Below are 22,387 nucleotides of genomic sequence, written 5' to 3'. Positions count from 1 at the left end.
ACTTCAAAGCAGCTTTTTTCCAGTACAAAGTGGCTCTTCTCGAAGAAATATCCAGAGCGTGCTCTCAACTTCTTGGTTTAGATTATATGATGTGGACAAACTTGTGTATAGTGAGAGCAAGACTCTGGGACGATTGTGACTCAGAGTTTCCCTTCTTGTGGTTCTTCAAGACGTAGTTGACGTGACCATTAGCCCTTGTGTTGGTCCCAGAGGTAGGTAGTCAGCAGAAGCCTTAGGCACACTCCATTCAACGATGACGGTTTACAAGCGTCAGGCAACAAATGAGCTGAAGTCACCCAACACTAACATCTCAGGAAATGGATGAGAGTATTCTCATGGTGAATCTAGGACACCAAGTATTCAATTCTTACAGTTGCAACTTAGACGGATGCTGCCCTCATATTACAGTACCAGGTAGGGCCGTTCGTCACAGTTCACCTCGTCTGCACGGTCCTGGCGAGTAAGCCACCGGAGAACCTCCCATAATCCAATGTGATCTCTGACCTCAGAAACTTGCTTGGAAGCGCAGGTAAAGGGGTGGATGCAATCCTCTTGGCTGTACATATAATCTGCATATCGAGGTCTGATGTTCTGAGTATTGACGTGCTATCACCGACATCACCCTATCCCTTGTCGATATTGCTACCGAGTAGTCGGTTCGACATACATTCCATGTCTTGTCAATTTTTTACGTAGCTTTTTGGAGTCGAGTATCAATTTGTAGAAGGATACAGTCATTCTACGTGACTTTGGGCTAATGTCCATTGGGTGCACAGCGGCCATGTAACACGTCCAGACTTTCAGCTTTCAGAGGGCCGTACTGGCGTTTGAGGGACAGGTGGAGGATAGGATGATATTAAAAGTATCTATTCTTAAATATTTCCTAGGAGAAGAGCCCTATAACAGCTGGGGCTTACCTGTACTTGACTTCCCGACCTATATTCACTTTTCTCACTCACTTAGGATACCAACTATTCAATGGCTGAGGTACACCATTCACCTAATTACTAGAGAGGTAGGCACTGGGTTTCTTGTGGCACAAAATCCTTCTTGTGCAATTTACTGTCATCAATAACTGATTAGCTTGAATAACCTTCATCAGTTCTCTCAATTCACAGTGTCTTATTTTGCAGCATATTATAGGATGTTCTGTCTCTGTTGTCAAGACAGCTATAAGATTATATGTTATGTTCCCCATTTGGAAGGTTGGATGGAGTAGATGTGTTGGATGCGTTATCAGTGACGTCACGGCTACCCTTGGTCAACATCCATCGTCAACCATAGCCCTCTGAATTACATGTTCAATATCTATCGTTCAATATCTATCCTTGGCTAGAAACTCGACAGAATAATGCCTCCTAAACGCGCAAAGAAAGTTACCTCAGCAGCGAAAAACCCCCCATCACCCCCACTGTCCGAGAAGAATGCCACGACAACAAACCTACCCGTGCCCGAGCTCAGTGAGCATGCCAGCCCACCCGGCTCGCAGCAAAGCGAGATCACAGACACCGTCCCCTTCGACTCAGATGAAGAGATGCCAGAGGAAACCGAGCACACCGTCATCGAAGAAGCAGACAAGGAGAAAAGATCCGGCTACGCAGGCGGATACAACGCCCTCAAGTCATTCAAAGGACAAGTATACTCGGGGATGGCGGTAGGCGGATCCCACACCTGGACCTACGACTCGGGAACCTGGAAAGAAACCAAGGAAGAGCCGGATCTCTGGCGGATCGACTACAGGACCAACAAGCGGCGAGCGCGCAAGGCGCCAGAGGGGAGCGGCGCCCCCGTCGGAACGGAGTACCACTGGCTGATAGTGGCGCATCAGCATGTGAAGAAGGTGGATGCGAACACGTACGAGACGCATCTGACGGGCTCAAAGTACAAGCTGGCGTACAAGTCTGCGTCGGCGAACTCGTGGTCTATTCCTACGGTGAAGAAGCAGCGCGAGAGGGAGGTGGAGTTGCTTGAGGATGCGAAGCAAAGGGTTCAAGGGCTGCCGCCGGTGTTGGCGGCGGAGAAGATTAGAGTGGAGAAGCATGAGAAGGGGCAGCAGAGGCTGGATAGTATGTTTACCAAGGCTGGAAGCGCGGATTCGGGGTCGAAGAAGAGGAAGATTGATACGACCTAGTCGGGTTCACTGTGTATTCAAGCGTAACTTTAGTGAGTGAATATAATCAAGAACCGCATCAGATGTACTGGTACTTACGCTATTAGCTTTTCTATACGAGAGGATCTGTCATATCGAGAGACAGTCATCTCCAGCCTGGTTCTGATATGCCCATAAAGTTGAATTAAACGGCCTGAAATATTCCATAAGGGAAAATTGCTGTTCCTGAAGACTCGGAATTGACGTATTTGGTTCATCACCACACTCCAGACTGCATAGCTTCAAGTATGATCGAACTCAGAATCATAAAATAAATTGACCATGAGGACCATTCCAGCCAAGAACGGCTAAATTGACGGTTTAATTGTATCCCCGCAAATCTCGGGGTAGCAACTACCGATGCCGCCTTGGCTACACGAGGTCTGGGGTATAAAGCTCCAGAATGATGGAATCCGGGTCAGTTGAAGTTCAAACTGTCAATTGCTCTCAAAATGCGGGGAATCACGTCGTTCTGTGCTGTGTTCCTTGCCGCTGTGGCACAGGCCAGATATATTGTCCCCGGAGGCCGATGGCGAGATACCAACGGGGACCTAGTCAATGCGCATGCTGGCGGGCTTCTCTATGACGACAAGTCGGGCAAGTTCTGGTGGTTCGGCGAGTACAAGGTTGAAGGGCAGACGGAGGGTGGCGGTGTCTCGGTGTATAGTTCGGAGGATTTGGCGACGTGGGAGCCTCATGGATTGGCTTTGAGTATGACAATTGGTCTCCTGAAAGATGCCTGGCTGATTATTCTACAGAGCCGATTGAAGGACATCCGTACATCTCCCCCAAGCACATCATTCAGCGCCCTAAGGTGGTCTACAGTGAGGAGTCGAATCAGTATCATGTATGGTCATCATCTCTCGCTATGCTTCTTCTAACAGATACCAGATGTGGTGGCATGCAGATAATTCGACTTATGGATGGCTCCTGCAAGGATTCGCTACTTCCGACAACATCAACGGGCCCTATACCTTTGTCGACGCGACGGCCCCGCTGGGCAACTGGTCGCAAGATTTTGGGCTCTTCACCGACTATAAGGATGGCCGCTCGTATGCGCTCTACTCGAACGGCGACAGCAAGTATGGACGCGATGTATACCTTACCGCGTACAACAAAAACGTCACCGCGCTGGAGGAAGTCGTCTACCGGTTCCCAAAGTTCGACCTGGAGGCGCCAACTATTATCCAAACGGAGAAGAGCTACTGGGCGTTGATGAGCCACAAGACTGGCTATCGGCCGAACAGTGAGTGAGCAACAGCCTTGACGATAATTGCAATGACTGACCGAGAAGATGTCGTTGCGTTCCGCGCGGACTCGCTCAGCGGTCCCTGGTCCCAGCCATTCATGGTTGCTCCTCTGAACACACGCACGTTCAGCTCGCAGTCTGGTTTCTCCCTCCGCATTAAGGGGACGAAAAGGACGACCTATTTGTACATTGGTGATCAGGTAAGTTTGTCCTTGGGAGGGTGAATGGAAGGTAATGAGTACAGTGGGATTCCAACTCCCTCTGGGAAAGCCGGTACATCTGGCTTCCAATGGATATCGACGAGAAGAAGAAAACGCTCGACCTCGTCTGGAATGACGTCTACGACCTCAATGTGTATGTCACCAACCAATTGAATAAAGAAATACTGACAAGCCCAGCAAAACCGGTGAATGGAAAGCCATCCGTGGCAACACATACACGGCCAGGAAGGCCAAGACAAACGGCAATGCGTATAAACAGGAAGCTGTATGTCCTCTGCTCGGTCCAGCTCAGTCGCAATGCTAATTGAGTAGAACTTTGCAACTGACGGTGTCATCCTGACGGGGATCTATGGCAATGACAGCACGGTCACCTTTGAGGGCGTCGAGGGAACTGGCAAGCCACAATGGGTGTCTTTCTACTACCAGAGTACGTCTTCTTCCCCCTTTTTCAATTTCCACACTAAGATTATAGACACCGATGATATGGGCTTTGGCGATCAACGTAAGTATACCTATGAGCCTAAATCAGCAGAAAAGCTAACGGTACCAGCGGGAGGCTCCCCCGATCGCATTGGTGGCTCATGGCAGCTCCGTCGCATCAGCAGCGTCGTAGTCAACGGGAACACGTCGAACGTGGAGACCCTTTATCAGAGGGATACCCACAAAAGCATCATTCTTTCGGCGCCGCTGCTGCTGACGCTGGAGAAGGGCTCGCATAATACCATTACTGTCGGAGGATTGTACAATGGGGTTGACTACAAGGGGGCAGATCTGGATAAGATTGTGGTTTATCCGCCTGAGCATTGATATTGATGGCGAGTATGCAGAGAACCAGACCGTTAGATTATGTTTATAGGAGGTTATGTGGCTCGTTAGATGTACCGTGAGCATAGTATGCCCATATTGATCATCAAGCATTGTGTGAAATATGTCATTTCATGTGTAGTGAACCCAAGGCCAGCAAGGGTGAAAAAAGAATTTATAATTACGCAGAGAAGAGCCATAGACAATTTCCTTCCCTTCCCTCGCAATGTGAGCAATAACGATGTTAGATGTATACAATTACATCTAGATCAAGTAGTTCACTCAAATTCTTTCAAATTCCCATCGATCCTCATATTGTAACCAACTGTTGAAGCTTGAAATAACGTTTTTGTCGAGTTATGGGTGATGCAAGTAATAGGCGACACTGAATATAGAACTTAACTTATTGTGGCAATAACAACAAAAGGACTGGTACCTCAGTGGTAGAGGGTGAGATTGCAATAACATCGCAAGATGTGTACTGTAATATCTTGAGGTCCCGTGTTCGATCCACGGTCAGTCCTAATTTTTGTTCTTTTTATTTTGTTTTCCGACCCATCATTGCCAAGACAGCTTCTCCACCAAAGCATGCAATTAATGCAATAACATGTTCAGCCACTGATATTGCCATTCACTATTGAATATACCCTACTATCTACGTACTAGTTGAGTAGTAAGTGGATGCCCTGCGGCCTTGGTTGATCCTGTAGCTCAATTAAACGGCCTAACCTTGCACCGCGTAAATGAATAGAAAGTTTAACGATCAAGACCCTACTTTAGAAACATAATCTTGGCGAGGACAGTCGTGTTGCCACCGAATAGGGCATCGACAGATCTGGATGCTTGTCTAATATGCAGCAACATTGCAGCCTGATTACTTGTCTGTACTCCGTCGATGCCGGAAATACCAATCCTGGTTGTTAAACTAAGTTGTTGGCAGTCCGACCCCGCAGATCATGCAAAAGGAAGGAGTCTTCTGCAGCAAAATACTATAAATAGGCGATCAAATACATGCAATTAATATAAGGCCCATCTCCCTCCCATCACCTTCATCGATTGCTCAGCCACTGAAAATGGACGAGAGAATATACGAATTAGACAGGCAAGGCGACATCACCTTTCTCGTCCACGATGTCCCAAAATCCCTGCCACAAACCCTAGACCAACTGCACCCACTCCTGCTAGACGGTTCAACACCAAAAGGCACCTCACCTGCAGCAGCAGAGGAAGATGAAGCCAACCAAAAACCCCAAGCGATACTCAAGATTCGCGCCTCCTCAAAACACCTCACCCTCGCCTCCCCCCAGTTCACCCGCACCCTGCACAGCGGCTTCCAGGAATCCCACGACCTCCATCAAAGAGGCCACCTGGACCTCGAAATCGACAACTGGGATCCCGCTGCCTTCCTCATTCTCATGCTCATCCTGCACGGCCGCACGCGCCCCGTTCCCAGGAAACTGACTTTCAGCAGACTCGTCGACTTCGCCGTGCTGATTGATTACTACGAGTGCTACGAGGCGGTCGAGGTCTTCACCGATATGTGGATCAGGGCGTTGGAGAAGACGGCTACGGCTTCGAAGTCGTTAGCCCAGGTTGAGGAGTGGCTGTTTGTCTCCTGGGTGTTTCAGCACCGGCAGATTTTTGCGCTGGCGTGCGGGTATCTGCAGGGGAATCTGACGGGCAGGTTTTGTTCCGAATTGCCGATTCCACAGCGAGTATCCAGTATGTTTTAGGTCTTTGTGGTAAGGTTTGTAGGGCAGCGCTGACACAGCTAGATGCGATTGATCGTGCGCGGGAGGATGCTATAAGCAGGATCCTCGACAGGGTGCATGGTCGGGTGGATGTGTTGCGCTCGGGCAAGGTGCAGTGTTCGTATGAGTGCGACTGTGTGCTTCTCGGGGCACTCACGAGGCACATGCGTCAGCTGGGGATCCTGGAGAGACCGGCGCCGCCGTTTGAGGGGATCGCGGTCGAGCAGCTAGCGAAGGAAGCGCCGGGGGTGGTGGTGCCGCGGTGGTACGAGCGCGGCGGCGAGATCCAGCATTCGTGTTTGGCGACGCTGGATTTCAATTCTTCGCTGAGAGGTTCTGGGGATGCGCCGAAGGTTGTGGATTTGGAGGAGTTGACTGAGTTGAGGAGGAAGTGACTGTTACCCTGCTGTGTAGATATACGAACGTTATCCTATCATCATGTCTATATGCAAATTACAATGTAATCTGAAACCGCGGATGCGTGCGTATCCTCGCCCCAAACTTCCAAAACAGCATCGGACACAAGCACATCGCTAGCGCAATAAACGCCAGCACCGAATTCCCCCACCCCAGCCCCAGCGACTCATACATCGACGGTCCCGCCAGCGGGAGCACTGCACCGATCAACGACCGCAGGACCGTATTCGCGGCCGTCACTGAGGCCGCATGCGTGAGATAGGAGTCGACCAGGTAGCTGCTCGCCGGCATGAAGACGGTCACGAGTCCGATGGCAAACACACCCGTCCCGAGAATTGGCACGATCCAGTGCACCTCTGCCTCGGCGGACCAGCCGTACCAGAATAGCCCCGCCGGGACGAACCAGCACCCGACCAGCATGGGTGGGAGCCGGGACTCGGGGGTGAAGCAGCCGCGGGCGGAGTGGGCGGCGGCGATACGGTTGGCCGCGACGCCGTAGATGACGATGCCGATGACGCAGCCGATGCCGAAGCCCAGGTAGGCGAGGCCGGCCAGGCCGGGGGAGAAGCCGTACTTAGTTTCGAAGATGGAGCTGATGGTGGTGAACATGAGGTAGAGGTAGCCGTAGGGGATGGCGCCGAAGAGGGTCATGAGGAAGACGATGGGCGAGCGGGTGAGCAGCTTGATGGGGCGGGCGAGGGTGACCAGGAAGGTCCGTTTCGTGGGCCGCGTGCTGTCGTGGATCGAGTAGAGCGCTGGGTTGTTGGTTTCCTTACGCAGGAAAGCAGCTTTGCGGCGTAGGAGGACGGGGGTGTAGGATTCGCGGTAGAGCAACATGCAGCTGCCGGTCACGACCGCGGTCTAGAACAAGATTCGTTAGCACAGATAGCCGTCAAGAGGAAGAGAACAAACATACCGCGATAGCAATCACCCAAAACACCCAGCGCCATCCCTCCGCTTCGGCCAGAAATCCTCCTGCCGCCGGCCCAATCACCGGTCCTAGGATAGGCCCCAGAGCCCAGATAGCTATAATGCCAGCCCGTTTCTCCTTGGGAACCATATCCGCCACCGTCCCCGAACCAATGGTCAATGGACACACCCCGGCAACGCCCGCCAGCAGCCGGAAGACGATCAACTGCGGCAGGCTCTGCGCCACAGCACAGGCGATGGTGAATATGAGGAAGAGGATGTTGCAGGCGTGGTAGAGAGGAACACGGCCGTACATTTCCGACAGAGGAGCGATCACGAAAGGGCCAACCATGTATCCAAGCACGAAAACGGAGACGACGAAGGAGGCGAGCATGTCGTTGGTGGAGTGGAATTCACGCATCACCTCCGCGACTCCAGGAGCAAACATGGTCGAGGCCAGGGGACTGCATTATCTCAGCTGTGCATCGGATGGATTTGCCAGGGAAAAGGACTCACGTTATGAAGGTATTGACTGCCATCAACACCACTTGGAGCGCTTTCTTCTTGACCGGCCAGTTGAAGGGATTGTTGGTATCATCGTTGCCGTCCCAACTGACCAGATTCGGGTCTTTCTGGAGGAGATCATGTTGATCTTCTGAAGGAGAGAGCGCTGCCTGCTCTGGGGGCGCTGCGATGTTTCTATCCCCGCCCTTTTCCAGGTCAGTGAATTCGCTGGGAGGGGAATCCTGCATAGCGGTGTTTGGATGTTACTCCTTTGATTCTCCAGCTGGAGGATATGGCCAAGCAACATTGTACCAGAGGCAAGCTCTAAATAAATACTGCGACTGCCCCCCTGAAAGGTGAAGGACAATCAATAATGCTCGTCTCGATACGTCACATTCGTCCGCTTCGGGATAGCGTGATAACTTTTTCCGTCCTCACATAGTGCAATCATCGAATATCCTGATTTATCATTCCAGCTTTCAAGGATATTCGCAGCTGGGATAGTTTTCCGGCCAAAAACCCAATCATCTGTCGCGTTATGACTCCATCGTGGTTCGGCCACTACGAAGCCCTGTAAAGCTTTGACCGGCGGGAATAGCCATTTATCTGTCTTTCATGTCTTGACTTCATAGTTGGCCGGTGCTGGCAAGTCTAGACAAGTGCCAGGTTACTCCTGACTTCGTTTATACTGAGATTGTGTCTTTCCGGCTCCTCTTTCAGCTCTACGATCGATCCAGAAATGCATCTAGTCGGCCTACTCGGCGCGTGTGATCTGTCTAACCCCTGAATCCCCTTGCTTTGACTAGAATGGTAATCAGGATACGGTGAGAAAGTAATGAAATGAAATGACCTATCACCTACCCCATCCGCCAAGCCAAACATCGGACAGCCCCAACGAGTCCCACGAGTCCCTCTCCGAAGAAAGCGCTGATGGACGAGATCAAGAGAGCAGCCCAACCCAGAATCTGGGACGACTCGAGGAGATTGTATGGCCAAAGATCTCGCGCATGCTTAGCGGGGAACTTATGCAATCCGATATAAATGACGTAGAGAGCAAATGAGTGCTGCAAAGCTTTGCACCTACGTGGAGGCCAGGTTCTGCATGGTCATTTCACCTTCTATGATGAATTTGAAGCAGGTTCGCACCATCTGCGCAGCCGCTCTGAGGACTAGCAATTGCTCATCCTCGTCGAACCTGCTAGTGCCGACAAAAACAAAATCCAACCAGGACGCACTTACTGCGGGTTTCCCAGGTGGATAACTTCTCATTCGTGATCATCGATGCATCACGCAGGATCATGCACCAGACACACTGGATCGGAGCCAAGCTCGTTAGCTGGCGTTTTTCGAACACCTTTGCGATCTGCAGCCCCTTCGAGCTGCTTTTTGGTCAGCGAAGCACATCTCAGGCAGTGTTCAACAAGTATGCACCCCAGATAGCCCTGCTGCAGGACGCGCTGCTCCCCTTCATCGCGCAAGAACTAGAATCCTGACCTAGTCTCGATCCTCTCTTCATCATCAACGTGATCTGTTCTCAGAGACTGTCTAAAGGACCACGATTACCATGTCATAGAGATTTGTTCAAAGTAGTCATGTTCACCGAAAAAGACCGAGCCTCTGCCTCGCTATGGAGATATGGAGACCGGATGCACCTATAAATCCCTGCAGCCGCATGGTGCTTTAGGCGACCTCCGTATTATTGATCTTGTATAGAATAGTGGTATGAAGAAGCTCGGATGACTAGCAGTCTAAGATTCGATGCAAACTGAGCAAACCGAGCAAACTAGGCGACTGTTGACATTCTGGCAATTTCTCCATCTGTTTGCTTCACATTACACTAGTTAACTAGGAGTAAGCAGCACTTTGTCAGCACTATAAAATGGCGTGATTGTCAGTAAAGAATTTGTGCCCTGTAAATAACTGCTCTGGTCCCTGCTCCTCATATATTCATAGATTCACCGCCGAGTAACAAAATGGAATCTATTCTATCTGCACATGAAATCGGTGAAGGACTTCCTGTTTTGTTCATTCATGGATGGCAGATGGAGGCAAGAGTCGAGCAGCGGGACTTGGAGCCGATTTTCAACAAAATACCGGGATTTCGCCGGATTTACGTGGACCTTCCAGGCATGGGCACAACACCCGCGAATAATGTCAAGGATCTGGACGATATATACCTTCGCCTGGTGCAATTCATTGATTCTCGACTTGGGAGGTCAAGATTCTTACTTGTTGGCTCATCATGTGGCGGCTACCTTGCACGAGCGATAGCTCAAAAATATATTGAGCAAGTCGATGGCCTGCTATTACGCGTACCGCTTATTGAGCCAAAGGACAGCATGCGCGATCTCGATGCTTTCAAACCTTTGGTTGCAAACGAGCAACTCATGTCAACTATACCAGCCGAAGACAGGACACTTCTTGGAAACGTTCTCGTTCAAACGACTGCTTACGTTAAAGCTTTAAAGGCAAAATACGAAGAGGTTTTCCTTCCGGCGGAGAAAGCAGCAGATAATAAGGTGTTAGATCCGATCCGAGCAGATCCACATCGATATCAGCTATCTTTTCCGTTGGACAATGAAGGTGCTAAATTCTTTGCACCCACCCTTATTGTATGTGGTCGGCAAGACGAGAGCGTGGGCTATCGAGACAGCCTTCGCTTGCTGGAGCTCTATCCACGATCAACCTATGTTGTTCTGGATCGTGGTACGCATGGCCTTCCTATCGATGAGAGTGAGGCTAGTGTTTTTGAAGCTCTGGTTCGTGATTGGATAATCCGGGTTGATGAATGGCGAGATCGCACAGACAGATAAGAGCTATCCATATGAACAGACAGTCTTTATACCAACTCTAGTACCTAAAAAGAAAGCGGGCGGTGGGATGAATGATACTTATTACGTGTAATGGAGTACCTCTTAAGAGGAATAGCTATCGTTGCGAACATCCTCTAGGTGCGGAGAGCCTAACCAGTTAGTAACCAGTTAATAAGAATATATATATAAAAGTTTAAAAAGCATTACAGAGCATAAAATAAATTAAATAAGTAGGAGTAGGCTGACCCACTGTTGGTTACCCAAACTCCTCCGAAGGGTGAGGTCACCTGCGACCTGTTAAGCACCGTTGCCCCATTTCCGAAAGCGGTGCAATACCATTAAACTTTAGGGTAGCAGAAGGCTGATCGCAGATGACTTTCTTGTAGACTTGGCTAATACCCAAGATTCATGCTGGTTATGCCTCAATATATATCAAACATCCATCCCTTTGATGCACAATAATCTTTGAAAAACACCCGTCCCCAGGAATAATTGTTTTCTGCTTGGTACATCACCTTTTGCCTGTCAGCGTGGGATCAGAAAGTCAGACTACGATGGTAAGTTCACTTTCTTATGAGATATCTGCATCTCAAGAAGAGTCCCTAATGGCCTTGTGACTTCATGCAGAGCACACCAACTGTCTACATGATTAGGCATGGTGAAAAGCCACGTGGTGGCGCGCCTAATCTCTCTGCTCAGGGAGAAGCAAGAGCGCAGCGCCTTCGTAAAGTCTTTGGAAAGGAAGGGGGGTTTAATATTGGCTATATCATTGCCGAACACCCTAGAAAAGGTTTGAGCTACTCCTTCCACCTTTGGTTCTCCTCTTTGACTATCTCTACCCACTACGTAGCCCTCGCCTTCTTCGGAATCGAATGTTCTGTGGATTATGTCAAGCTAACAGAAGTATCTAGATGGTTCCCGGGCACGCTCGTATGAAACTGTGCAGCCTCTAGCCAACGATTTGAAGGATTTAGGCGTGGAATTCAACACAGATATCAAGAAACACGACGCTGTAGGTGTCGCTAGGGCAGTGAAAGAATATCATGGAACAGGGAATGTCCTTATTTGCTGGGAACATCATAACCTTTCTGATATCGCAGAAGCCATTGGCATAAAAGAATTTGCTAAGACTAGTGGCTGGTCTGGCAAGCTAGAATATCCAGACTCACGTTTTGACCTTATTTGGGTCGCACCAACCCCTTACAATGAGATAACTGAAGTGCTTAGCGAGGATAATCTCTAATAAATGCAGCCACTATTAATCTGGAGGCAATGAGCTAATATATCTTGAAATGATTCTGTTCTTCATGGATAATTTGAAGAAACAGATTGATGAATGCGTGATATTTCCTGATCATGTTATAGCAATTCGAGTAAAGGTAACATAACCTCGCTAAAATCCTTCTGTAAAGTGAAGTAGAGAATCGACTTTCAAGGCAAACACTGTAATCTAGTGAACTATTCCTTCACCACTACACCCTGTGTCTGTTTCCCTGTCTCTCTCCATTCTTTTTGTTTGCTTCAAAGCAGAGAAAAGACTGGATGGCGGAAGGAGCCGTTTCACACGTGAATTCTGCAGACCTGATACAACAGATATTCGGAGCTTAAAACATCCTCCATTTGCCGCCCTGCTTAACGAGTTTGCTCATTGATGACCTTTGTGCTGCCGAAGCGTTCAGCTAAATAGCTAAGCAGACTCCATCTTTATAGATCTAGTCATCCACCATAAGGGCTGAGTCAATGTAATAAGCACCACTAAGGTCTTTGTCCTCAAGCAGTTAGGATGCGTAGAGTATTGTGGTCTGGCATGCCCTACACTCAAGTCTTTAGTGGCTTTATGTTAATGACCCAGCGGACCATTTTTATGTTAGGTTATTAGCGCATTCTTACACCTCAAAATCCGAGGGGGCTACACTAAAGGGGACGCCTTAAGCTCCCGGTGGGGACAGCCTTGACTAACCGCGTCGTTCGGCGTAGCACAGATGATTGCCGGTTGATTCACAGCTGGGTAGGGACCGCCAGTAAGGCTCTATAGGTTTACGAGCCGAGTTGTGACGATAACAATCAGCTAGGTGCTGGTTCAAGCCATGTAACTAGATTTAAGCCCCTAATTGTCGATATTATATCGACACGTCCTGAGCTGGCATTTATAAGCAAGGTTAAGATTCTCGTCTTCCGTTCCAGGACCTTCCAGATTACGCCGTCCGGAAGAAGAATCCCGCAAGGAAGAAAAGAGAGAGCGGGCTGCGGGACTTGCGGGTTCCGAGAGATGTTTATTAAAGAGCACGCTGAAACTCTGAACATGGCACTCTATGCCTGATCAACAAGATTAAGTCGCTTTCAACACTTGAACACGATGACATCAGAGACCCCAACCAGCGGATTTAGACTGACGCATGTCGGCCTTCGTGTTACAGATATTGACAGATCTGTTGCGTTCTACACGGGTGTTTTTGGCATGAAGGAATTGGGCCGCATGGCATTGGACACAACCACGGTTGTATTCCTCGGGTATCCTGATGCAGCGAACCCACAGACGCATCTGTTTGCTAGGGAAGGTGTACTGGAACTAGTATGTCCAAAGGTAATGATAATTCATCAAGAGTCTCGTCTGCTGCCAGCAAGACTGTGGCTGACCTTGTCTTCAGAAGTCCCAGAAAAGCATGGCCGACTCAAGTGATTATCCGGATTTCCGATTCGTCAAGCTGGCAATCGGCGTTCCTGACATGGCAAAGGCCATGGACTATATCAGAAGTCATAACGTTAAAATACTCAAAGAAGCTGGAGTGGCTCAGGGTTCAGAAGTGGTGGCTACGTTTTTGGGTTGCGATACGCCCGACAAGGGATTTGACAGGCCTTTGTGGGAAGCCGCATTGGCCGTCCCTTTTGTGGAAGACCCAGATGGATACCTCATTGAAATAATCCCATATTGAGCTATGTTCTGGGTTACTATTTGCAGCACTATCGTACAACAGCCCTCTAGCATTTTGCATTGAATATATGGAACTCGTCGCCTTACGAAACATGCGAATGCCCTGACCGTGACCTCATTCCTATTTAAGCTAGCAGGGATGAGAAGAGACTTACAAGCCACACAAATATTACAGCTTGGGTAGGCTGGCAACACAGATCAATGCCCCTTTCATTAGGTGTAGCGTTTCCTTTTCGGCCCAAAGCAAAGGCGAGCCTTCTCAAGACATACAATGCTGAATGGAGATAGCAGAGGAGACTATAATTCAGTCAGGAGACCGGACCATGATGGAAGCTTCCTTGAATTCCTCAAGGATACTATGCCTCCCCATGTATGTTTGCTCAGCATTTACATAGAAAATACTTCTACTTAACCCATTGACTTCATAAACTTTACTAGAGCTCTCATTATTTTTTGATCTTGCCCTCCCTTCATTAATCAGACATTCTCCAGTATCTCAGTGAGAAATCAAAGATACTCCCAGCGCATGCTCTTATTTTTTATTTATGGGCACAGCTACGCATGTTCTTCTTTCTTCTTTTGGCTGACTATATGGATATGCTAGCCGCGTTACATTCTAAACGACTTGCCCATATGATATCGTCAACAAAACCATGCCCGATGGACAACAGGTATGGGCAAGAATTCAAGAAGTAGTTACATGTAACCTTTAACCACACTCTAGTCTTGGATTACTCTGGTGTTCGCACCTAATGTCAATACTTCATTTGCGATCCTTGGAAAAAGCAACTTCAGCAGTCCAAGCATGATGAAACGGCGGGGCACAAAGCGGCTTCTAGTTCCCATATCAAGGTATGCTAGATTTTTCTATCCTGAAGATTGCAGATAACGCTAATAAAGATTAGTATAGAAACCTCCGAGTCCCAGTCGGAAACGTGCTCTGCGCGCCTGGCACTGGCGCTCCCATCGGGACACAATCATCAGCCCTGGGGGGACTGTTTTGAATTCGATGACCAGCAGATAGATTCTAAGAGTAACCAATACCGAACAGGAGAGCACCTAAAATCCATACCGGATACGTTATAGTAACTATCCTAGTAATGGCTGGATTTGGGCAAAGAGCTCCTGGGCGAGGTCCAGTCCTGGATAATTCATTAATGCAATTTATTAATTACTTCCTATATCATAAAAAGAAAGTATGACTGACCCAACTGTTCCTTGTGCGGACTCGATTCCAAAACGTAGCCCAGAGGCCTCGCACTCCGGTCCCGCTCGTAGTTAGATTATTTTGCTTATACTATGGCAAGATGCTGGAGAATCTCGCTGGGTCTGATTCGTAATTGTGGAATTTTGCTAGTAGCTGTGATGAGGTTCTAAAAGCTTAATGCTTTTGAGGTGAGCCCTGTTAGTATAATGATGCTGGGTCTATTACAATCAGATCATGGCTGCAGCAAATTACTGGTTGCTAGATAGTGGCTTACAATACTAGCATTGTTACTGATTATCCTGCTTAATCCTTCTCGAGGGAATACGGATTCAGACATGGTGTCCCATGGCTTGCAAAGGTGATCATCTTGGTAATGGCGAGTTGTATATGTATGATTACCACTTCACTCTGTAACTGCCGTCATGGAAGGCCATCAAAGTGGCATTACATTACATTTGATTTTCTTCGTCCTTAATCTGCCCAAATAGATGATCATAGATGATGATTTTACATTACGTCTTTACAAAATTCTACCTAATCATTATATAGAATGGAAGATGTCATAATGACGGAAGCGGCCCAACCCCAACTCTTCGCTATGTTATATCAGCTATCTAGAGCGCCTAGTATCTATATATGCTAGAAACTCAAGAGAGCTTTCAATCCAAGTTCACTAATATCCTTATCGCATTGAAGATCCTCATTTTGAATACACCGAATCTCCAGTATGCCTAAAGTATATTTCGACCACGACCCTATAACCCTACAAGAGGGAGACCACGTCGGTGCTCGGGTCGGCGGCAAAATACTTGAGCCCGATGGAATGGAAACTGTTACTGGAGAAGTTGACCGGGTCACCATTTTTAGATCTCCAGATTCCACTGTTGAGCTCAAGTGTATGCAAGATGTTCATTTTTTGCCTGGGGAACAAGTTATCTTACAGCAGCTTGGTAAGCTTTCCATGATAGACACAAGTGAACAATTTATTGACTAGTACCACAGATCCTGTTAGTTATGCTGCTATAGGCATGAGAAGTGGAAAGGAAGTTGAGTTTAAAGAGTAAAACAGTTTATGTTGTGTTTAAAATAATTTTGCCATTATGTATTGTGGCTGCGATCAGAAGTAAGGTAAAATTGGCTCTGGATCAGGGACTTTGTCATTAAAATGTTTTTAAAAAATGAGTACGGCTCTGTTATATCCCAAACGTAGCTGTGCATGGGCCATAACTTGTTGAGCTCGAGCATTCTGGTAGAGGAGCATATCCGTGTGCCTCAATACCAGTATGGTAATTTCTGTCGGCGTTGGCGTTTTCTTTTTCGGAAGCTTGGGGATACTACGCCAAAAGCATTTCCTAGCCAGGGCAGAGATAGAGGCGTGCCAGTGAACCAAACAGGCTCTTTGAATTTCGCAAAGTCATTCTGCAGTCCGCAGATTTCCATCCTAATATGACCCTGTCAGTCCTGGGAAACTTACCTGGAGCTTGAGATCCCGACAGACCAGTTGACTTTTGTGCAGACAAGGAACGCCCTGTAGAAGTTAGAAACAGATTTGCCGTGCTTCAAGTTCTGGTAATGGGCGGGGCAGATGGTCTTGAAAATTCCCTTAATGAATATGGTCCATGGCAATAAAGATGGATTTCTGACTCTCGAACTACCCGAAGCACTCTGCAAACAATCACGAATACTGATCGATATCAACGTCCACAGAATGAATCGATTCGGGCATAGTACTACTTTCAATTTCCTGAAGAACTAGCTGGACATCGTTGCGTTGTGCGAATGAATCCGATTCGTCGATGATATTATTCTCAACGGTGACGGTCTTAGAGTTCTCGTCAGCTCAAGGTCCATGGAGTTAAGAACCCGCGCGTCATAGACGCAACTGTCATGCCTGTGATCCCAGATTGTCGCATTCAGAATGCGGTATATATGGTCGGTGAGAAGGTTGGTGATCTCCCTAATAAACGTCGTACACCACTGACTCATCTGATTATCGTAGGGAGCGATCTGATTAAGGCCGATTACCAGGTCCTCTACACATTGTCCAAGTAAAAGGTAAGAACAGGGTAGAAAGTGATTGATGTCGAAATGGAGAGGTCCAGCCTGAAAAGGAGATCTTTATCTCTTGCACGAAACTCTAACTTTATACATGTAGTTTCAAATGTAAAGCAAGGACTTCTGGATTTTCTTCTGCGGTTATTTTTACTATTTTAGTATAGTTGCCTGATATGCTATCTTATAAACTCCGCCCTTACTGTGACCTTAAGTATATGAGTCCTGACGGCTATCGATACTTGACCAGGAAAGATGTTTGACGTGAGAAAATTTTCCCGGCCAGTATGGACATGCTAAGGGCTTGCCTGTACTACCCGATCATATCATGCTTACAGCTGTGAGGGCGGGAGGCTTATACATATTTGGCAATGCACTCTGCTGACCTAGTCCAGGACGTTGTATTTAGTCTGGAGATCGGGGAATTCTGCTAGCTGTCAATTTCCTCCTCACTAATATCTGACGCGCAACTCCCAGTTTCCAGATGGATTACCATTACCATTCCAGGAAAGATTCGAAGTTCTGATAACCGCGTTAGCATCCCAGGTTTCGAGGCTGAATATAATCCTTGGCCCCTGTTAGATTGAGATTCTAGAATGCATGATTGATCGTCGATGGTTTGATCTCACCACGCCTTTGTCTAAAAAATACAGTTCTAAGGGAGGCATCATGGGCGTTCGCGTGCAAAAATAGGTCTCTATTGCGAAGCTAACATGTCAAGACTGGCAAGTCTCGGTGCTATTGTTGTTACGGTAGCTTGCCCTCTTCATAACTGCACAACGCCAGCCAATTCGCCCTCGTTTCTACATCGCCTTCATCCCAAGGACACATGTCCTTGACCACAGTCCAATGTGCCATTCGGCGCGCGCACAGTTTTACGAGTATTATCATGGTCAAGTTCATACGGCGGAAAATGAGATAGATAATCCTGAAGTGCCATCGAATACATATTGACTGCGATGCTGAGTTAAGTTTGCATGTATGCAGATGATTCAGAAAGGTGAAGCACGTTCGCTAAGATTGACAAATATATCAGGAATTGGTTTGGTCAGCCCACCGTCATCCCACCATTGATCCTGATCGTCTGTCCATTCACCCACTGGCTCTGATCGCTGGCAATGAAACAGACAACATTCGCAACTTCCTCTGGCTTCCCCAGTCGTCCCATAGGGGCCAGGTTACTCTGAAGCTGCACCATCTGCTCCGTCTTCCCCACAAAATATGCGTCGGTCCCAATAGGCCCGGGCGCAATGGTGTTCACGGTGATCCCCCTTCTCCCCAGATCCTTTGCCAGGACACGCGTGATCTGCTCGATCGCCCCCTTACTCGCTGTATAAAGAAGATAATTTGGGGTAACACCGCTGAACGCCGCCAACGACGTCGAGAAGAGCATCACCCGCCCACCATCCGCGAGATGCGGAACAGCCTCCTGCACGGTGAACAAGGGACTGCGCACATTCGCAGCGAACAGTTTGTCGAAGTCTTCCTCGGTGATACTGAGCAGATCCCCCTTTTGCCAGAGCAGGCCTGCATTGAGGACGAGGATATCGATTTTGCCGAATCGGTCGACTGTCGTCTTGATCAAGCGCGTGATGTCTTCGCGCTTGGATACATCCGCTTGGACGGCGATTGCTTGGTCAGACCCGATCTCGGATACGACTTCATCTGCGGCTGCAGCGGAGGAGACATAGTTCACGACGACGTTGGCGCCATCCTTGGCGAGGGCGAGAGCCGTTGCGCGTCCGATGCCTCGAGATGCACCAGTGACGAGGGCAACTTTACCGGAGAGTGGAGACATTTCGATTGACGGCGGAATATTTCGAGCTTGGTAGATGTATGAAATGGGACAGTAAACCTCAAGTGCTTGGTGGATTCAGAAGGTTTATGTAGACACTGTTCTCTATCATATTCACTGCGTTTCTGGTGTGCCGTTTCCAAGCGCCGGAGCTAGCGGCCGATCCCTGCGGATTTAGCGGCCAATAAAACAAGCGGCTGCTTACTGCTTCTGTCAAGGTCACCATAGCATGCACAGCAACTTCCATAAAGGGATGCGGGGAAGCTAATCAACCTCAACTGATCTTCTTATCTCCGCTCAGACTTGGCTCAGGCTGCAAGGATGGAGCTGAGCTGACACAAAGCACAACGCTAGATGAGAGTTTTATTTCCTGATGCTAGTGCGTTTCCGGAAGATTTTGCGGCGCTAAGCAAACATGATGATTGAACTATGAATGGTACGATTTCACTGATAACCAACAATGCGATGTGTGCTGCCAAAAACCCAGGAAAAAGATATGCCACTGTCGAAGACGGTGCTCCATGTTCCTTTCCTGATAGATGATATCATCGTAAATGAGTGAGGTTGGAAAGAGCGGTATCTTGGAGATGGATGGACTATGTCAGAGGCCATGTGGAGAGGGAATGTTCTGTCACGCCACATCCCAGCCCTGGCCACCAACAGCACAACACTGACAGGCAACACATTGAATTGGACTAGAAGACACTGAGAATTCCCTAATCTCTGTTGGCTTTCAGAAGTTCAAATGAATGGAACAAGAGCCACAGCAATCTGTGGGATGCCTAAAAAACGCTACAAGAGACTATGGGTCTGCAAAGCCGGGTGCAAAATTTGAAAGGCCAGTTGGAGCTCTAGAACAAAGCACAGGTGGTGATGGTTAAGTTCCCAAGTAACGCTGCACCTCCAACTTCCTTGATGGCTCACCAGGACATATTAGCAGGCTCCGGCACTTCGACCCAGGCGCTGAATTTGCTGCCGAATCTTGAAGCACCGTACCAGGCGAGATGAGGTGATGACTATGGCGATTGTAATGCTTCTCTGTTGAATACTGGGGTTTTGTTTATATTACAGACAGGCGTAAGTGCGGCTAGGCCAGTAATCCAAATCTATGATCAATGACTTTCTTTGGGAGTATTTTATTCATTGCTTTCTTTCGTATCCAACACTTCTCCTCTTACCAAGGTATCTGGTTCTGAACGGAATGTTGCATATTACGGTCAAGGTGCGCAGCTTCATTCCAGACAAGCCTCTTAATATAGTAATCTAGTTCAATATCAGCAATGGCTACCGCAAACTTGTATAGCCTATACCTGCGAGGATCCAGTAGTGCCTAGCACGTTCCAATGCTAGCTTGAAAGGTAGACTATCAACATGCGACTCCTCAGGGTCTGCTTGTTTCAACCAAACCGCTGTAAGAGCTGTCTCGCCAATGCACATGACAGCTGGTAGCGGGACCCTGGCGATCTCTTCTCTGGTCTTGAGTGCATTCAGTTGTAAGCAAATGTCACGGACCATGGTAATGACGGAAGATAGGGCGGCCATGGACAGAGGGGCTCTGTGCAGTATATCCGGAGGCTGTGCTATGACGCTTAGAGCTCCGTATCCCACTTGACTCCGGTGGAGAGTAAGAGCAGCCCTGATTTTCGTGATTTAGCCTTAGGACTCAGCAAACATGGAGACGTGTAGACTTTGGTGCATACATCAGGGCAATTGCAGTGGCGCCAAGATAAGCTTCCCAGCCAACGCTTTGCTCGAACAGTCGCTGCATCAACTGCATCAAATTGCTGTCTATCAGATGAAAATGTTGTTGAAACGAATCCAGTCGCGCTAAATTCTGCAGCATCTGCACGTTTCCTAGAATTCTAACCGCTTGGATCTCGCGAGTGTAATAAGACAATGGAACATTAAGTGAGGTTTTGAAAGACGGAAATGCTTTGTTTGGCTTGTGTTCGCTTTCCTGGTCGCCAATTGGAAGCGGGAAGTCATCGTCTGGCTCTTCAACCGCATGCGGTGCCACTATATCTGGCATAATCTGGTAAACAAGGCTTAATAGTGTTAGTCAGTCTTCCCACCAATCCAAGCGGTGATTTGCTTCTACTGACCGGTCCATCATGTACAACCCAGTCCAGACTCTTCTCCGCTCTTCCGCATGACACCACGCACCAGAGCAGTCGTCCACGAAGGATTCATCAACATGTAGTCCAAGTATATACGCAAGCCTAGCACATGTTGCTACTCTCAAGAACGCGGCTTCCAAGAAGCCAGATCCCAACTCATATAGGATGAGTAGCAAGCATGCTTGTACCATTTCCAAGGATGGTCCACGCACCAGTAGCAAAGACGAGACCAGATAGCTGCAATGTTGGTAAAGATGTTGCTGGCCTTCCCTCTGGTTGCTACTATCGTCCCATTCGTTCTCCATGAGAAGATACATTGCCAGTAAGAGAAGCGCCAGTTCCGCCGAACGGCTACTATGAATTTGTGATATTCGTGCTCGGAACTTCTGCTCCGGGATAACGGGCAACCACCGATGAATATTCCTGAAGTAAACACATAGAATAGCGTCTACTGACACGCTTCGCTCAGATAAAGCGGTCATCACCAAGTCGACGAAGAATCGGTCGATACCAAGGCTCGGGGAGTCGGTATTCTGTCTGTAGGTTTGCACGGGCAGAAATGTGCCAGGGAGCCATTGCTGACCTGATACCACCGGGACATGAAAGAGTAGAAAGTCCGATAAAGACTTGTATTGGTGGCAGGCTTGGTCTTCCCCAGGATACCAGTCATAGTTGCATTTTAATTCCAACCTTGCGACAAGAGCAATGTGAGCCTATCGACCAATATACCTCACTGGGACAGGGGCTCATACTTCGTACACCGAGTGCAATTGGGCAACCTCTTGTCGCATTTGCGCTTCTGCGATCGACACAATTTGCAGACATTCATCGCATGGGATTTGCGGATCTCAACCACGTCAGACACCTCGTTCATCATGACAACTCCACCCTGCACAACAGCGGGGAGCAATAGAGAGGGAGGTGTCGCGAATACCAGACACAGACACCGAGAGAGTATCGCGTACGACAATATATACCTGTTCTCCAGACTCTTGAGCGTAAGTTCCTCACCAGCTGAAGTAATGGGGTCCCACATTTTTCGTTCTTTTTTCCGTCTTCCCCCCCTTTTTCAGTACTTCAGTTCTCAGATGCCACGGTGTGCCGGAAATCAACTCAGGCCGTTTCAGCACCTCTGCCGCCGGCTGAGGATGAGTTAACGCCCTGCGTACCACGCAAGGCACCATAATTCCCCGGAGATTGTGGCTGGCTGATCTGTACGAGTTACATCTGATGGTCCCGTTCCTTGTGACTCTTCATTATGTCCGCCAGCTGATGAGCTGAGTTAACATAATCCGAAGTCGTCCAGCTATCGACCGTGGCAAGCAAGCAGCCACCTACGGCATCAGGTATAAAATACGAAATTGATAATGGTGAAATCTCAACAAGACCACTCCATGAGGTGCATATTCTACGGTGTGGACCAATATAATGTTTCGGGCAGGAACTATATCGAAGCTGCGCTTAATG

The 22,387-nt window shown here is 48.4% G+C and overlaps 9 protein-coding genes and 1 non-coding gene across 10 annotated transcripts; 7 read left to right on the top strand and 3 right to left on the bottom strand.

Moving 5' to 3' along the window:
• Window positions 1–1,351: 1,351 nt before the first annotated feature.
• Aud_005479 (uncharacterized protein) lies at window positions 1,352–2,131 on the top strand (the record flags this gene model as incomplete). Its single annotated transcript, XM_043290408.1, has 1 exon — window positions 1,352–2,131. One exon carries the CDS (start codon window positions 1,352–1,354, stop codon window positions 2,129–2,131), a length of 780 nt encoding a protein of 259 aa, XP_043146343.1.
• A 470-nt stretch (window positions 2,132–2,601) lies between these two features.
• Aud_005478 (putative beta-glucanase) lies at window positions 2,602–4,426 on the top strand (the record flags this gene model as incomplete). The annotated part of the gene is made up of 9 exons (XM_043290407.1): window positions 2,602–2,860; window positions 2,908–2,996; window positions 3,041–3,395; window positions 3,444–3,598; window positions 3,643–3,752; window positions 3,797–3,884; window positions 3,932–4,046; window positions 4,092–4,121; window positions 4,170–4,426. The coding sequence occupies 9 exons, from the start codon at window positions 2,602–2,604 to the stop codon at window positions 4,424–4,426; spliced, it is 1,458 nt and encodes a 485-aa protein (XP_043146342.1).
• A 423-nt stretch (window positions 4,427–4,849) lies between these two features.
• Aud_005477 lies at window positions 4,850–4,947 on the top strand. The gene has a single exon. It is a non-coding gene; the product is annotated as a tRNA-Cys (tRNA).
• Window positions 4,948–5,496: 549 nt separating this feature from the next.
• Window positions 5,497–6,569, top strand: Aud_005476 (uncharacterized protein; the record flags this gene model as incomplete). Its single annotated transcript, XM_043290406.1, has 2 exons — window positions 5,497–6,145; window positions 6,199–6,569. The coding sequence occupies 2 exons, from the start codon at window positions 5,497–5,499 to the stop codon at window positions 6,567–6,569; spliced, it is 1,020 nt and encodes a 339-aa protein (XP_043146341.1).
• Window positions 6,570–6,627: 58 nt separating this feature from the next.
• On the bottom strand, window positions 6,628–8,252 carry Aud_005475 (MFS transporter; the record flags this gene model as incomplete). Its single annotated transcript, XM_043290405.1, has 3 exons — window positions 6,628–7,452; window positions 7,508–7,964; window positions 8,017–8,252. 3 exons carry the CDS (start codon window positions 8,250–8,252, stop codon window positions 6,628–6,630), a joined length of 1,518 nt encoding a protein of 505 aa, XP_043146340.1.
• Window positions 8,253–9,977: 1,725 nt separating this feature from the next.
• Aud_005474 (alpha/beta fold hydrolase) lies at window positions 9,978–10,817 on the top strand (the record flags this gene model as incomplete). The annotated part of the gene is made up of 1 exon (XM_043290404.1): window positions 9,978–10,817. The coding sequence occupies one exon, from the start codon at window positions 9,978–9,980 to the stop codon at window positions 10,815–10,817; it is 840 nt and encodes a 279-aa protein (XP_043146339.1).
• A 2,356-nt stretch (window positions 10,818–13,173) lies between these two features.
• Aud_005473 (uncharacterized protein) lies at window positions 13,174–13,750 on the top strand (the record flags this gene model as incomplete). Its single annotated transcript, XM_043290403.1, has 2 exons — window positions 13,174–13,389; window positions 13,466–13,750. 2 exons carry the CDS (start codon window positions 13,174–13,176, stop codon window positions 13,748–13,750), a joined length of 501 nt encoding a protein of 166 aa, XP_043146338.1.
• Window positions 13,751–15,683: 1,933 nt separating this feature from the next.
• Window positions 15,684–16,020, top strand: Aud_005472 (uncharacterized protein; the record flags this gene model as incomplete). Its single annotated transcript, XM_043290402.1, has 2 exons — window positions 15,684–15,906; window positions 15,983–16,020. The coding sequence occupies 2 exons, from the start codon at window positions 15,684–15,686 to the stop codon at window positions 16,018–16,020; spliced, it is 261 nt and encodes an 86-aa protein (XP_043146337.1).
• Window positions 16,021–18,056: 2,036 nt separating this feature from the next.
• Window positions 18,057–18,806, bottom strand: Aud_005471 (putative PKS/NRPS-like protein biosynthetic cluster; the record flags this gene model as incomplete). Its single annotated transcript, XM_043290401.1, has 1 exon — window positions 18,057–18,806. The coding sequence occupies one exon, from the start codon at window positions 18,804–18,806 to the stop codon at window positions 18,057–18,059; it is 750 nt and encodes a 249-aa protein (XP_043146336.1).
• A 1,281-nt stretch (window positions 18,807–20,087) lies between these two features.
• Window positions 20,088–21,956, bottom strand: Aud_005470 (uncharacterized protein; the record flags this gene model as incomplete). Its single annotated transcript, XM_043290400.1, has 4 exons — window positions 20,088–20,439; window positions 20,504–20,848; window positions 20,906–21,610; window positions 21,673–21,956. 4 exons carry the CDS (start codon window positions 21,954–21,956, stop codon window positions 20,088–20,090), a joined length of 1,686 nt encoding a protein of 561 aa, XP_043146335.1.
• Between the last annotated feature and the right edge of the window lie 431 nt (window positions 21,957–22,387).

Source organism: Aspergillus udagawae, assembly GCF_001078395.1.
Source record: "Aspergillus udagawae IFM 46973 DNA, scaffold_4, whole genome shotgun sequence".
Classification (NCBI taxonomy): Eukaryota; Fungi; Ascomycota; class Eurotiomycetes; order Eurotiales; family Aspergillaceae; genus Aspergillus; species Aspergillus udagawae.
Note: the sequence above shows the minus strand (reverse complement) of the source record. Positions and strands in the feature narration are given on the sequence as shown.